This window comes from Colletotrichum phormii (assembly GCF_030913505.1).
Source record: "Colletotrichum phormii strain CBS 102054 chromosome Unknown BDP81scaffold_8, whole genome shotgun sequence".
In the NCBI taxonomy this organism is placed as follows: Eukaryota; Fungi; Ascomycota; class Sordariomycetes; order Glomerellales; family Glomerellaceae; genus Colletotrichum; species Colletotrichum phormii.
Genome location: NW_026851450.1, coordinates 1,442,564 through 1,453,670, shown reverse-complemented (window position 1 = coordinate 1,453,670; position 11,107 = coordinate 1,442,564). Strand labels below are relative to the sequence as shown.

At 52.2% G+C, this 11,107-nt stretch overlaps 2 protein-coding genes across 2 annotated transcripts; both read left to right on the top strand.

Moving 5' to 3' along the window:
* Positions 1-5,942: 5,942 nt before the first annotated feature.
* Positions 5,943-6,483, top strand: BDP81DRAFT_426106 (uncharacterized protein). Its single transcript, XM_060590268.1, has one exon. It carries the CDS (start codon positions 6,291-6,293, stop codon positions 6,450-6,452), a length of 162 nt encoding a protein of 53 aa, XP_060446490.1. The 5' UTR covers positions 5,943-6,290; the 3' UTR covers positions 6,453-6,483.
* An 869-nt stretch (positions 6,484-7,352) lies between these two features.
* BDP81DRAFT_316976 (major facilitator superfamily domain-containing protein) lies at positions 7,353-9,186 on the top strand (the record flags this gene model as incomplete). Its single annotated transcript, XM_060584214.1, has 4 exons — positions 7,353-8,197; positions 8,252-8,485; positions 8,536-8,758; positions 8,860-9,186. 4 exons carry the CDS (start codon positions 7,353-7,355, stop codon positions 9,184-9,186), a joined length of 1,629 nt encoding a protein of 542 aa, XP_060446489.1.
* Between the last annotated feature and the right edge of the window lie 1,921 nt (positions 9,187-11,107).

Here is an 11,107-nt window from a genome sequence, read left to right as displayed (position 1 = left end):
TCTATACCTCCATATCACGTACGTGTGACCCATCCTTCCATACGTATCTTCGCGTTGTTGTTAGTGATGAGTCCTTCCAATGCTCGGTTTGGCGATGCCTTGGTGAACCCGTCGGCTGGGTTATCGTCGCCGTAGATCCACCGTACTTCACAAAGTTCGCGTCGCTCGTAGGATTGTCTCAGTGCCATAATGTCTATCATAAGTCGCTTCTCCTGAGTAGTGCCGAGTTTGACCAGGCACTCGTATAGGGAATATGAATCCGTACACGCGATCGTAGGGATAATTGGCGTACCAAGTTTATCAGTGACCATCGCGATAGTCGAGGAGATAGCGTATGCCATATCGACTCCAGCGACCATACCGTAGACCTCGGAGGCCAGTACGCTTCGCGTCACGCGCTTTGACTTCGTCGATGAGAAGTGGATGATATTGCCGTGGATAGCAAAGTTGCCATTGTCATCATCAAGGTCTTCGTTAGCGAGGATAATAACGAATCCCAATTGTGAGGTAAGATCGCTATTATTAGCGAATGAACCGTCGACGAATATGAAGAGTTTAGCAGTTGATAAGTCGAGTGGGATGAAGTGCAGCCCGCGGTCAAGCGAGTCCATCTGCCATTTGAGGCGACGGTTGAGCGCCTTGATATTCTCATCATTGGGCTCCTTGTGCTGGGCCGCGGTCGATAGGTCGAAGCATGCTTCCGGTTGGCAGATCGAAGCAATATACGCGCCGCGGGCGCGTTGCTGGACGTAATCCTGCTGGGCAGTGGGTGAAGTTGCGTCGATGAGTTGCAGCTTCGTACCCTGTCCCTTCTGGATGAGGGTGATAGATGTATCAGTTGCTGAGGTTAGTGATACGATACCTCCGTTGAAGACGAGCTGCTCTGTAGCAGTGAGAAAAGCTTTTTCCTTGGCGGAGAATTTCGCCTTGGCGAGCTTGTTGTTCTCTCGTTCGGAAAATCGTGTGTCCGTGAGTCCGATAGTGTCGTCTGTTTGCATACCGATGAGGGCGAAGTCTGGGTTTTCGTCGGATGACAACAGAAGGCAAGGGTCGTATGAAGTAGTCATCATCTGGAGATTCTCTCTGTGATGGCGACTATACGTTGCCCACCAGTGGGTGCCTGCCTCTGCGAGTCCGTATAATGGCTTAACGACCTTCATGATGGTGCCGTTAGGGTAGTTGCGACGTATCTCGTTGGGTATGCGCGCGTAGATGCTGCGATTTAGCTGCGAGGTGGATTGAACGTACGCCTGCGTGATGTCACGGAGCCATAGTTGCTTCCCGTCGCGTAGTAGGGTGGGTGTGAGTGCGAGAATGAGTCGCTGGCTGGCTCGTTGTATGGTTGGAGACTGGGTAAGGATTGCTTCCTTCCCATCATCGGCATAACCTTGGATAACCAAGCGCGACTTCTCGTAGGGCTTTTCCGTGGTCTTGCCCTTTACCTCGTTGACGATACGTGATTTGAACACGCGGTCGGTGTGAATGGCAGGGTCGAAGAGGATGAATTCAAATACGCCGTGTTCGATGAGGCTGTCGATTTCGTTCTTCGTTGCCAGCTCGAACGGTGGGCCTGGCGTAGTGATGATGCCCTTGTCGCGTAGTTGCTGAGCGAGCTCTCTGTCAGCTGCCTCTTTCTGCGAAAGGAAGGAGAAAGGGACGTCTGTTTCTTGCAATAGTACGTCGGCATAGAGATGTATGTTTTTATGAGGTCGTCCTCGCGTGCGGCGGGGGGGTTGGGGAGTCGCTATAGAGACTACGTCTCTGGGAGTAGTGGCGACGATAATAGTATCTTCAGTATAACCGCCATCATCATCAGCATCAGTATCGGCGGTCGGTTGGGGAACCGCGTCGCCTGTAGTGGTTTCCCCGTTGTCTTCGTAATACGGCTTCACTGTAGTTGATCGGAATTTTCGCGGGCCGTTGGCGTCAACGGTGCAGTCTTCGTTGTCGACTGCGAGAAGGCGGTGAGGGCCAGACCAGCCTTTGCCCTCGCGCCAGACGCGTACCTGTGAGCCGATCGCGAGGTCCTTCAGCGTAGAGGTATCTGGGCCGTATCGCGCCTCGAGGGCCGCGTTGACCTGCTGTTTCGCGTGGTATCTGCGAAGGTCGTCGCTGGCCTTGCGTACGGCAGCTGCGCGTTTGATGATGTCAGGTGACGGGGCAGAGTCAGCGGTCATTCGTGGGTAGGCGCCAAATACCAAAAGGGTAGGTATAATGCCGTCAGGGCCGGCAGTATCGTTAATGGCCTTTATAGCGCTTTGGAGGGCTGCTTCGCGTGTGATAGATGGGCATTCCTTGCGTATGATTTCGTAGGCGCGTCGGAGTACTGCGTGATATCTCTCGACTTTTCCAATGCTGTGATGTGCCTCTACAGGGACGATCTTGACCTCGACTCCCATTGCATGGGCCTCACGGCGAAATTCAGTCGCGGTGAAGTTACGCCCGGCGTCTGTAGTGATCCAGTCCGGAGGTCCCTGGTAGACGTCAATCCAGCATAGGCGGAGGGCTTCCCATGTGGTCTTGGCCGAAATGTCGTGTAAGAAGCAGGCTGCGTTAAAGGCAGTTGCAGAGTCGATCACATGAAGTACGGGTTGGTCACCGTCGAGATACATGATATCAACTATCACCTCGTAGTTGAATGCGCACTCATCTCGGAGGTTGAACTTGAATCGCGTGGGGCTCTTGCCGTTCATTTGGCACTGGTGGCAGTGCTTGGTTAGTTGCTCGATGGCTCTGATCTCCACGTCGTTGTGGCCAGCCTCGTGAAGAACCTTGTGAAGTCGCTGGACCGATGGGTGACCGAATCGGCGATGAAGTCTTCGTAACTCTACGTCAGTGAGATGGTTGCTCGAAAGGCTACGTTCAGGTGGTCCAAGTAGCATCCATGGATGGCCCCATTTGCGTATGACTGGTATCACAACGTTGCCTTGTTGCATGGTGTTGGCAAGGTTGTTAAAGTGGATGAGCAGACGGTCCATATCAGCAAGGCAGAGAAGGAACGGGGTATTGGTTGGTACCACGTGAAATTCGATGGGTCCGAAAGGTGTGGCCACAGTGACCGTACCCCTCGAAGAGATGGGGTTGCCGTTGCCGAACCGAATACTGGCGTTGCCGGCGGTCGTAGTGTTGATAGTTGCCTCTGGTTGGATTCGTCGAAGGGCAACTGCCTGCGGGTGACCGGCAGTGGAAAAACCAGATGCTCCGGTATCCGGCATGATACCTTGAAAGACTTCCGCAGAGTACCGGTCAAGTGTGAATGCGGCGGCTGCTTCCTTCGTTGCGTGGTCGTATGGGTCAGACTTCGTCAACTGATGATATACTGACTGGTCTGCGAGGTTGGCGGCGACTGCATTGCCGTCAAGGGCTAGGCTGCCGAAGAACGCGGTGCTTGTGAGGAAGGTATTGCCCTGCTCTTCTCCGTGTTTTTCGCCGCTGGCTTGGAGGCATTGGTGGAGGTCCTCATCCTCCTCAGCCTCACTCGTGGGATCGGTTCCTTCATACGCCGTGAGGAAGGCGTTGTAGGCGGTTGACGAGGTATCTCGTACGTCGCGGTTGCTTTTGTATCGCTCATATGCCTTTTGGCGATCTTCAATTGAGTGCTCGGTTGACCAACAGCCGGTTCGTTTGCACACGAAACACTTCCTGCTGCCGCGGCCGCCACTTTTGATATCAGACTCCTTCATGGCCCGGCCGTGGTGGTTGTTGCCGAATCGGTTGTTGCGTCCCTGACCGCGATAGGTGCGGTCGACCCAATGTTGGTCGATACGGTCGGGTTGTTGGGTGAGGTATTGGTTATGCTGTTCGATCCTTATTGCAGTGTTCACTGCCGATCGCAACTGGTTACAGACTCCTTCCAATGTTGGTGAGGGGTTGTATAGGCATAATTGACATTCTTTGATTCCGGAACAAGCATTGAGGAGCTGGGTGCGTAAGACTTCGTCAGAGTGGTAGCTGTCAGGTAGTGCCCGTTGTATGAGGGCGAGCTTCTCGATGAGGTCGTCAAGGACTTGAGTCTTTGATTTGTCAGGGTGTTTCTGCGTAATACGGTCGAAAGTCGTTTCACGCCACTCAGAGAGGTAACCCTGGAGCTTCTCTTCGTTCTCAAAATACCCTTTGACGTTGTCGACCATCGTATCGAAGTCACGGATGCCTCTGCCGCAGAGACGGTTGGCGTAGAAGATAGACGCCTTGCCGCGGAGCATAATCGAGAAGGCAGGAGCCAGCTGGTGCTCCTCAATACCTACCTTGCTGCAGTTGTCGCGGAAGAGGTTCATCTTGAGGTCGAATACGTCATACATCTCACCGCTGTATTTCATATCGTCAGTGACCAGCTTGGAGAGGTCACTTAGCTGCCGCGACGACGGTTGGGTAGTGGGAGTAGCCTGGCGGTCTCGTGACCACGGTAGGTAGTCTTTATGTTGCCGATGGTCGATAATGGGTGAGGGATGTGGAGAATGCCGTGGGGTTGACGGCTTCGAAATCGCTGGTTGACGTGAAGTGTGATGGGATCGCGGTGTGTCGAGGTTGTGAGGGTTTCGGTTGGCAGCGTAGTTGGCAGCAAGTTGCTTGGCGACCATCTCATTCATCTCGTGGTCTGCCTGTGCCTTCGCTGCGCGCGCCTCATTGTCCATTCGCTGTCGCTCCGCTGGGCTGATATATCCTCGCGTGATATCTGCGAGGAAGCCTGGTTGTTGCTCAACAAGGTCGTTGAAGTCCTTCGCCTTGGCGCGTATTTCTTCGACTTCTTCACCAGTCCATGGATGAAAATCTTCGCCTTCAAGGACAGCGACGAGGTTGGGGGCAACGCGAGAGCGGTCACGTGGGGTGTAAACTCCACGATAGAGTAGGAAGTCGCGAAGAATACCGAGGGGCCTCGTCGAGGCGGCGTTAAATAGGTCTGTGTCCCATCCATCGAATTCTCGCTGGAAGGAGAGCCATAAGTCGCGGCCATAGAGCCCTTGCTCGGTCCAATTGGCTATGTGCCATGACATGAACGTTGAGATACGTATCGGGTTACGCTCGTTGAGAAGAATGTCGTCATGGTTGAAGTAGGCCGGGTCGGTGTACTTATGTATCGCAGGAAGGATGTGAAGCTCACCTAGCTGCGAGGGTATAGATGACGGTTGTGCCATGGTGATGATGAAGTTGGCTGTTCGAGTTAGTCTGTTGGGGTGTTTTGGTAGCAATCGCTGCGCAATCTGCGCGTAAGATGAGAAGGTGAAGTGTATGAAATGGAGTATCGCGGCCACGCAGAGGTCTCTTCCGACGGTACCAGGTACGGAGGGATTCTCGTCTGCAAAGGTAGTCGTGATAGCGTGATAGACGCACTCGCGCTCGGGCTGCTGAGGCCGGAGGGAGTTTTGAGGTTCTCGTGGACTTTCGTGAAGTAGTCGACGTTACTGCTCGTTAGCAGCTGCGCGGGTTTTCAGGCCGGCGAGCTCTCTTCGTGGTATTACCTTATTAATCTGTGGTGATTCGTGAGAAGTCAACCACTGATCAGTGTTGGTTCACGGGGTCGTATACGACAAATAGTGGTAGCAATTATCACTCGTCTGTTGGTGATCCTATTGCTTGTTCTTCTTGTTGTTGTTCTATCTTACATTGTAGGCAGGAGTCGGTCGAAGTAGGTAGTGACGGCCTGGGTGGTTGCCCCACCTTTATCCGGCCGTGATGACTAAGCCAGTTGTCCCACTTCGCCCAGGGCAGGTGCCAGCCAGCCCATGGTACCTGCCTATTACTCCTTATCAGCCTTTGCTGTTCCAACAGTTACCATTCAAAGTGGAATTAACTAAGATAGTAGGCACGACTCACAACGCCGCATGATACTTGAGAGAAATCATAAGAAATTGATCGTCGACAGCAAGTACCATAGAAACCTTTGTCTAAGAGATTTTGAAATTACAACATCGTGTTGGATATCCGACGGATCCGATCGACTCAACTCTCCTGAAGTATGAGATGACTGCTTCCAAGATACAAAAGACTTGCGCCTTGACGCCTTGTCGATCTAAGTCTCTTCTCAGCACCACAACTCTCATAGACTCAAGCCCTTTCTCTGTTTGCATCGCAAAGTCAATTTTTCGCCTAACTAAACACGGAATACTTTCAGCTTTCGAAATGGCTCTTCAAAAGAATCTTTTGACCATGGCGCTTGCAACGCTCACCATGCTCCTCTGTCTGGTCTCAGCAAGTCCGCTGCCCTTGTCTCAACACGGCCCAGCCGCTCTTGGGCCTCGCCAATCAGTGTGCCGTCCCACCGTTGGCTGCGTTCCCTTCTTCAACGCACCAACATGGAACAGCTTCGAGTTGACCATCCCGGCCCCCGGAGATCCCCGCACGCAAACCGCCCGCTCACCCAACGGAGAGATCGAAACCTCCGTCTGGAACCGAGTCGACGGATCAGCCTTTCTCGGAATCCACCTCGGAGACAGCTATATGCTGCCCGGGCATAGTGAGATGCAGATTCAAGCGCGGCACCGGAACACTGCTATCACCCTCAACCGTAACTCCATTCAGCTTGAGGGTGAAGGAGGACTCGCGACCATTCCTGCTGCGTCGATTTCTTCATGGAGGCAGGGCAATCGAATTGGGAACACTATTACCCTCACCATTCGATGGAGACTGGATCAGGATCTTTGAGAGATGAATTGACTGATTGGGACACATCGTAGTCGATGAGAAGCGCGACTTTTTCGTCCCTCTTCAGTCACGTATTTGAGGCAAAGGGTTACGAGGTGTTGATTCTGGATGTTAACACGACAAAGCGGTAGATGAAGAGAGAATGCAGATGAAGGCTAAGTAACCGAGTGCAACAACCTAGTAAAATATTGAGAACTTGAAGCTCTATACTCTTGATTCCCACTTCCAGTCTCTGCAAAGTCAGTATGAGACAACTCAGAGCCCCGTTTTAGAACCATTCAGCTTTCCACCCTGAGTATTGCAAGTTTTGCAACACCTATCGACGTTGAATAAAAAGTGGTGTAAAAGAAACTGATTCAATAACACAAATCTGTATCAAAGATTTTCTTCCACGATTGATCCCGCTTGATTACGTATGTGGACCTACAGGGCCAATTAGACGACGGTCCCCAGTCTTGTATGCGCCCTTCGTCTTGTCGGTGCTAACCTCTAAGGGCAACCGTCTCACTCGAGTTATCGACAAAAGAACTTTAGTATCAGTCCTGTCAGGGTTCCTGACTCACTCGGCGTCATTGAGACTGTACATGTACTTTTCTCTCACCCAATTTCCGTCGAGTCTGCGAAAGCTGCGCTCATTCACACGCCAGGAGAGATGTTGTAGTGCTCAACTCCAACTACCAATCAGGCTAGTAACATCAACGTCCACAGCAAACATGGCAACGCAAACCGCGACTGCGACTGAGTTGCAGACATTCGAACCTGCCTCGTCAACACCAGTCCTCTTACTGCGGAAAAGCCATGACGCGCCATCCAATTTCCAGCAACCCTCCGGCAGGCTAACGACCACCGACTCGGAAGAAGAAGCAGCGATAACCGCCCCCGTCCAGCTATCCAAAACCCGAGCCGGCATCGTCATCGCCCAAGTCTGCGGCCAGCTCTTCTTCAGCAGCTTCTGCAACGGCATCATCGTCGTCGCCCTGCCCGCCATGCAGCACAACCTAAACCTGGACGAAGGTCTACTCGTCTGGCCTAGCTCCAGTTACTTCCTCACGGCCGGATCGTGTCTCCTGCTCGCCGGGTCCGTCGCTGACGTCGTCGGAAATAAGCGCGTGAACCTGACGGGCTCGTTCTTCAGCGCCATATTCGCCATGGCTTGCGGGTTGGCGCAGACTGGGGGCCAAATGATTGCGTTTCGGGCTCTTCAGGGTGTGGCGTATGCTGTCATCACTCCGTCGTCCATCTCCATCATCTCGAACAATATGGAGGAGGGCAGGCCGCGCAACATGGGATTCGCGTGCATGGGCTTCTCTCAACCTCTTGGATTCTTGTTTGGGCTGGTACTGGGTGGTGTATTTACTGATAATGTCGGATGGCGACCGGCATTCTACCTGGCTGCGGCTGCGAGTGCGGCTCTGTTCTTGGTTGCCATCTGGGCATTGCCGCGCGACCTTCAGCCAAGGAATGAACAGTCTATTTGGAAGCGACTTGCCAAGGATATTGATACTGTGGGAGTATTCCTGGTCAGCACCGGTCTGGCAACGTTGTCATACGTTTTGGCGTAAGTATCTGATCCATGTACAGGTCAGTGAGCGAAATGGTTAACCCGACGCAGGTCATTATCAGCCGATATCAACAACATCCATAAACCATCTAGCATCGCACTTCTGGCAATAGCCGGCTGCTCTATTCCATCATTCATCGGATGGATGCACCACCGTGTGAAGAACAACCAGACGGCCCTCATCCCCAACTCGCTCTGGGGCAGTTACGTCTTCACAAGCTGCTGTGTCATGGTGCTTCTTACCAACGCTCTCACCAACTGCATGGAGCTGTACAGCAGTCTGTTGTAAGTTACAATGACGCTGTTTAGAAGAATTCTCTAATAACGTAAACCAGCTTCCAGCAGGTCCAGGGTTTGTCGGCCACGGTGGCATCAGTCCAAGTCGTCCCGTCTCTCGCCGCTGGGGCCCTTACGAGCATCGCAACTGGCATCTTTGTTCACCGCATGCCCGTCTTGTGGATGCTGTTGATTTCATCGGCAATGAGCACAGTTGCACCACTTCTCATGGCTCTCATTCGGACTAACCAAGTGTATTGGGAGAACGCCTTCTTCGCACAGGTAAGCAAAGAGAATTTCCATGACTTCAGACTAATTTCCACCACATGTATCCTCTGCGTATGCATCAGTGCAGTGTATTTTCCAGTAACTAACCCACATAGATCCTCACCCCCATCAGCTGCGACATTCTTTTCACAGTAGGCCTCCTCATCGTCTCCGACGTCTTCCCCAAACGCATGCAGGCCCTCAGCGGCGCCGTATTCAACACATGCGCCCAGCTCGGCACCGCCCTCGGACTCAGCGTGGCCCAGGTCATTGCCTCGTCTGTGAACAATGCCTCTTCGTACGCTGACAAGTCGTCGCCTGATGCCCTTATGGTGGGCTACAGGGTTGCCTTCTGGGCCATGTTTGGCTGGATGATGTTTGTCTGTCTCGTATGCGTGTTTGGGATGCGCCGGGTGGGTGTTATTGGTGTGAAGCGGGATTAAGCCCGCATATTTCACCAGCACGGATCGGTTGGCCGCCCCAAGGGTCAGGCATACCAACATTCTGATGCATGATTTGCATCTTCAGATCTTGTGGAAAAGATAAAGAATCATGTTGGCATTATGAAATGACAGACAAAAGGAGATTTGTAATGCTTTAAATGCAGAGGATCGATGTAGAAGTAGTAAAGACTGTTCTCAAGCAAAACATAGCCCTTGACGCTTCGTCTTCAAACTTCATCGGTTCCAGGCACCCAAGCTTTATAAAGGAAATATTTGAAGCGGCAGAGCCTGCACCATCCCCTCCATCCTAGCTCCCACTCCTAATATGCCTTGAACATTGGTCACCACCCTGTGACTCCAGGCCTCAGTAGTAACGACGACTAGCCTCAGTGTCCCGGCTAGTCTCACTGCTCTGCTGACTCCCACCGCCGCTCACATTAACAACGACAAGCGGCTGCGACTTCTGCCGCTCCTGCTCTCGCTCCTTTTCACGTTCGGCTTCGCGGTCGGCCTCTCGGTCCTCGTAGTAGGCCGTCTGGCTACATCCGTAGGCGCAGTAGGACTGGGAGTTCTTGATCTCGCGGTTGCAGCCGGGGCAGCCTTTCGTCATGGTTGCGGTTTGGTGTTGTAAAGGGGTTGGAAGTCTGGGTTTGTATCTAACTGAAGGAGTCCGCAGCGTAGTTTGCACGGGATAATCAAGTTTGTTGGGCTAAGAGGTGGCAGTTGGCGTGTTTGAAGAAAGGAGTTTAGTTTAATGGCTTGGGCGGAATTGTTGCCTGTTTATATACCTAGAACGTCTAGCTGAGATTGACACATGCAACATGTTCTTTTTTCAAATTCCCGTTGTTCGAAACAGTCAGGTCGCTCTATGCCAACCACGACTCATATTCGTAGCCAAGTCCGAATGTACAGGCGGCCTTACAGCCTGATCTTGCAATCAGGCTATGCACTGTTCACTGGCACTCGAATCCGCCTCACCAGATGACGCGGGGCCAACAAGGGATCTACAGCCATCTTTCGGGTATCAACTACATCCGAGCCCTTACATCCAATCACATTGAGGTGGTCATCCCCTGATGACTTGTTGATCTTCACACGATGACAGCTCTCACATGTTCAGATAAGGCTGGGAGGATGGGTGCTGCCTGGACTATTGTGCGCGATTGCCACAAACACACTGGACGAGAAGAAAAGGTCGCGTGGGGCTCCGCATAGGACAAGATGCCGTGTCCTTTTGCAACGAGCCTATGAGGCGTGGCATGAAGAAGGGGGTGTTGAGACTGTGTTACCAGGGCAGCTTACCTCTCGACACGTCACAAAACGTAAGACAACGAAGTAGAAAAGAGTCTCCAGCCATTTCAACGCCTTGAGAAAGTCTAGCGTTGGGCAAAGGGTTTCTGATAACATGCAGATTAGAATCATAGTGAACAATCAAGGCAGGATAAAGTTGCCCATTCGATACGGAAGTAAGGGGTTAAAATGGCAGGCATCTCTGGACTCGTAGTGGTGTTTTGGGCAAGGCTGTAGGATTCATGGACTGCCGCGCGGGTTGTTACGCGAATCTGACCAAGACGTGGTAAAGAGTGACTAGGTAATTGGCGTGTAGTGTTCTTTACAATCTACCTTAAGGTGGATTTTTGGAACTAGGTCCTATGGACATGATCTATATACTGGTATGATTCAGGGGATAACGTTATCAGGATCCCTTGGGAAAGCCAGGAGTTCGGAAAGATGTTGTCAGCTGTCTTGGAGCGTTCAACAGCGGCAGCTGATATAAAAGTGAGGGACGACTGATTGACCTCATGACGCTGGAATATTCACGACAATAGCGCAAGAGACATTGGCTTCATGGCATTGATATGTTGTCAAAGTATTACAACTTCCATTAGGTGTAAACACCGGGTAAAGACTAATATACAAG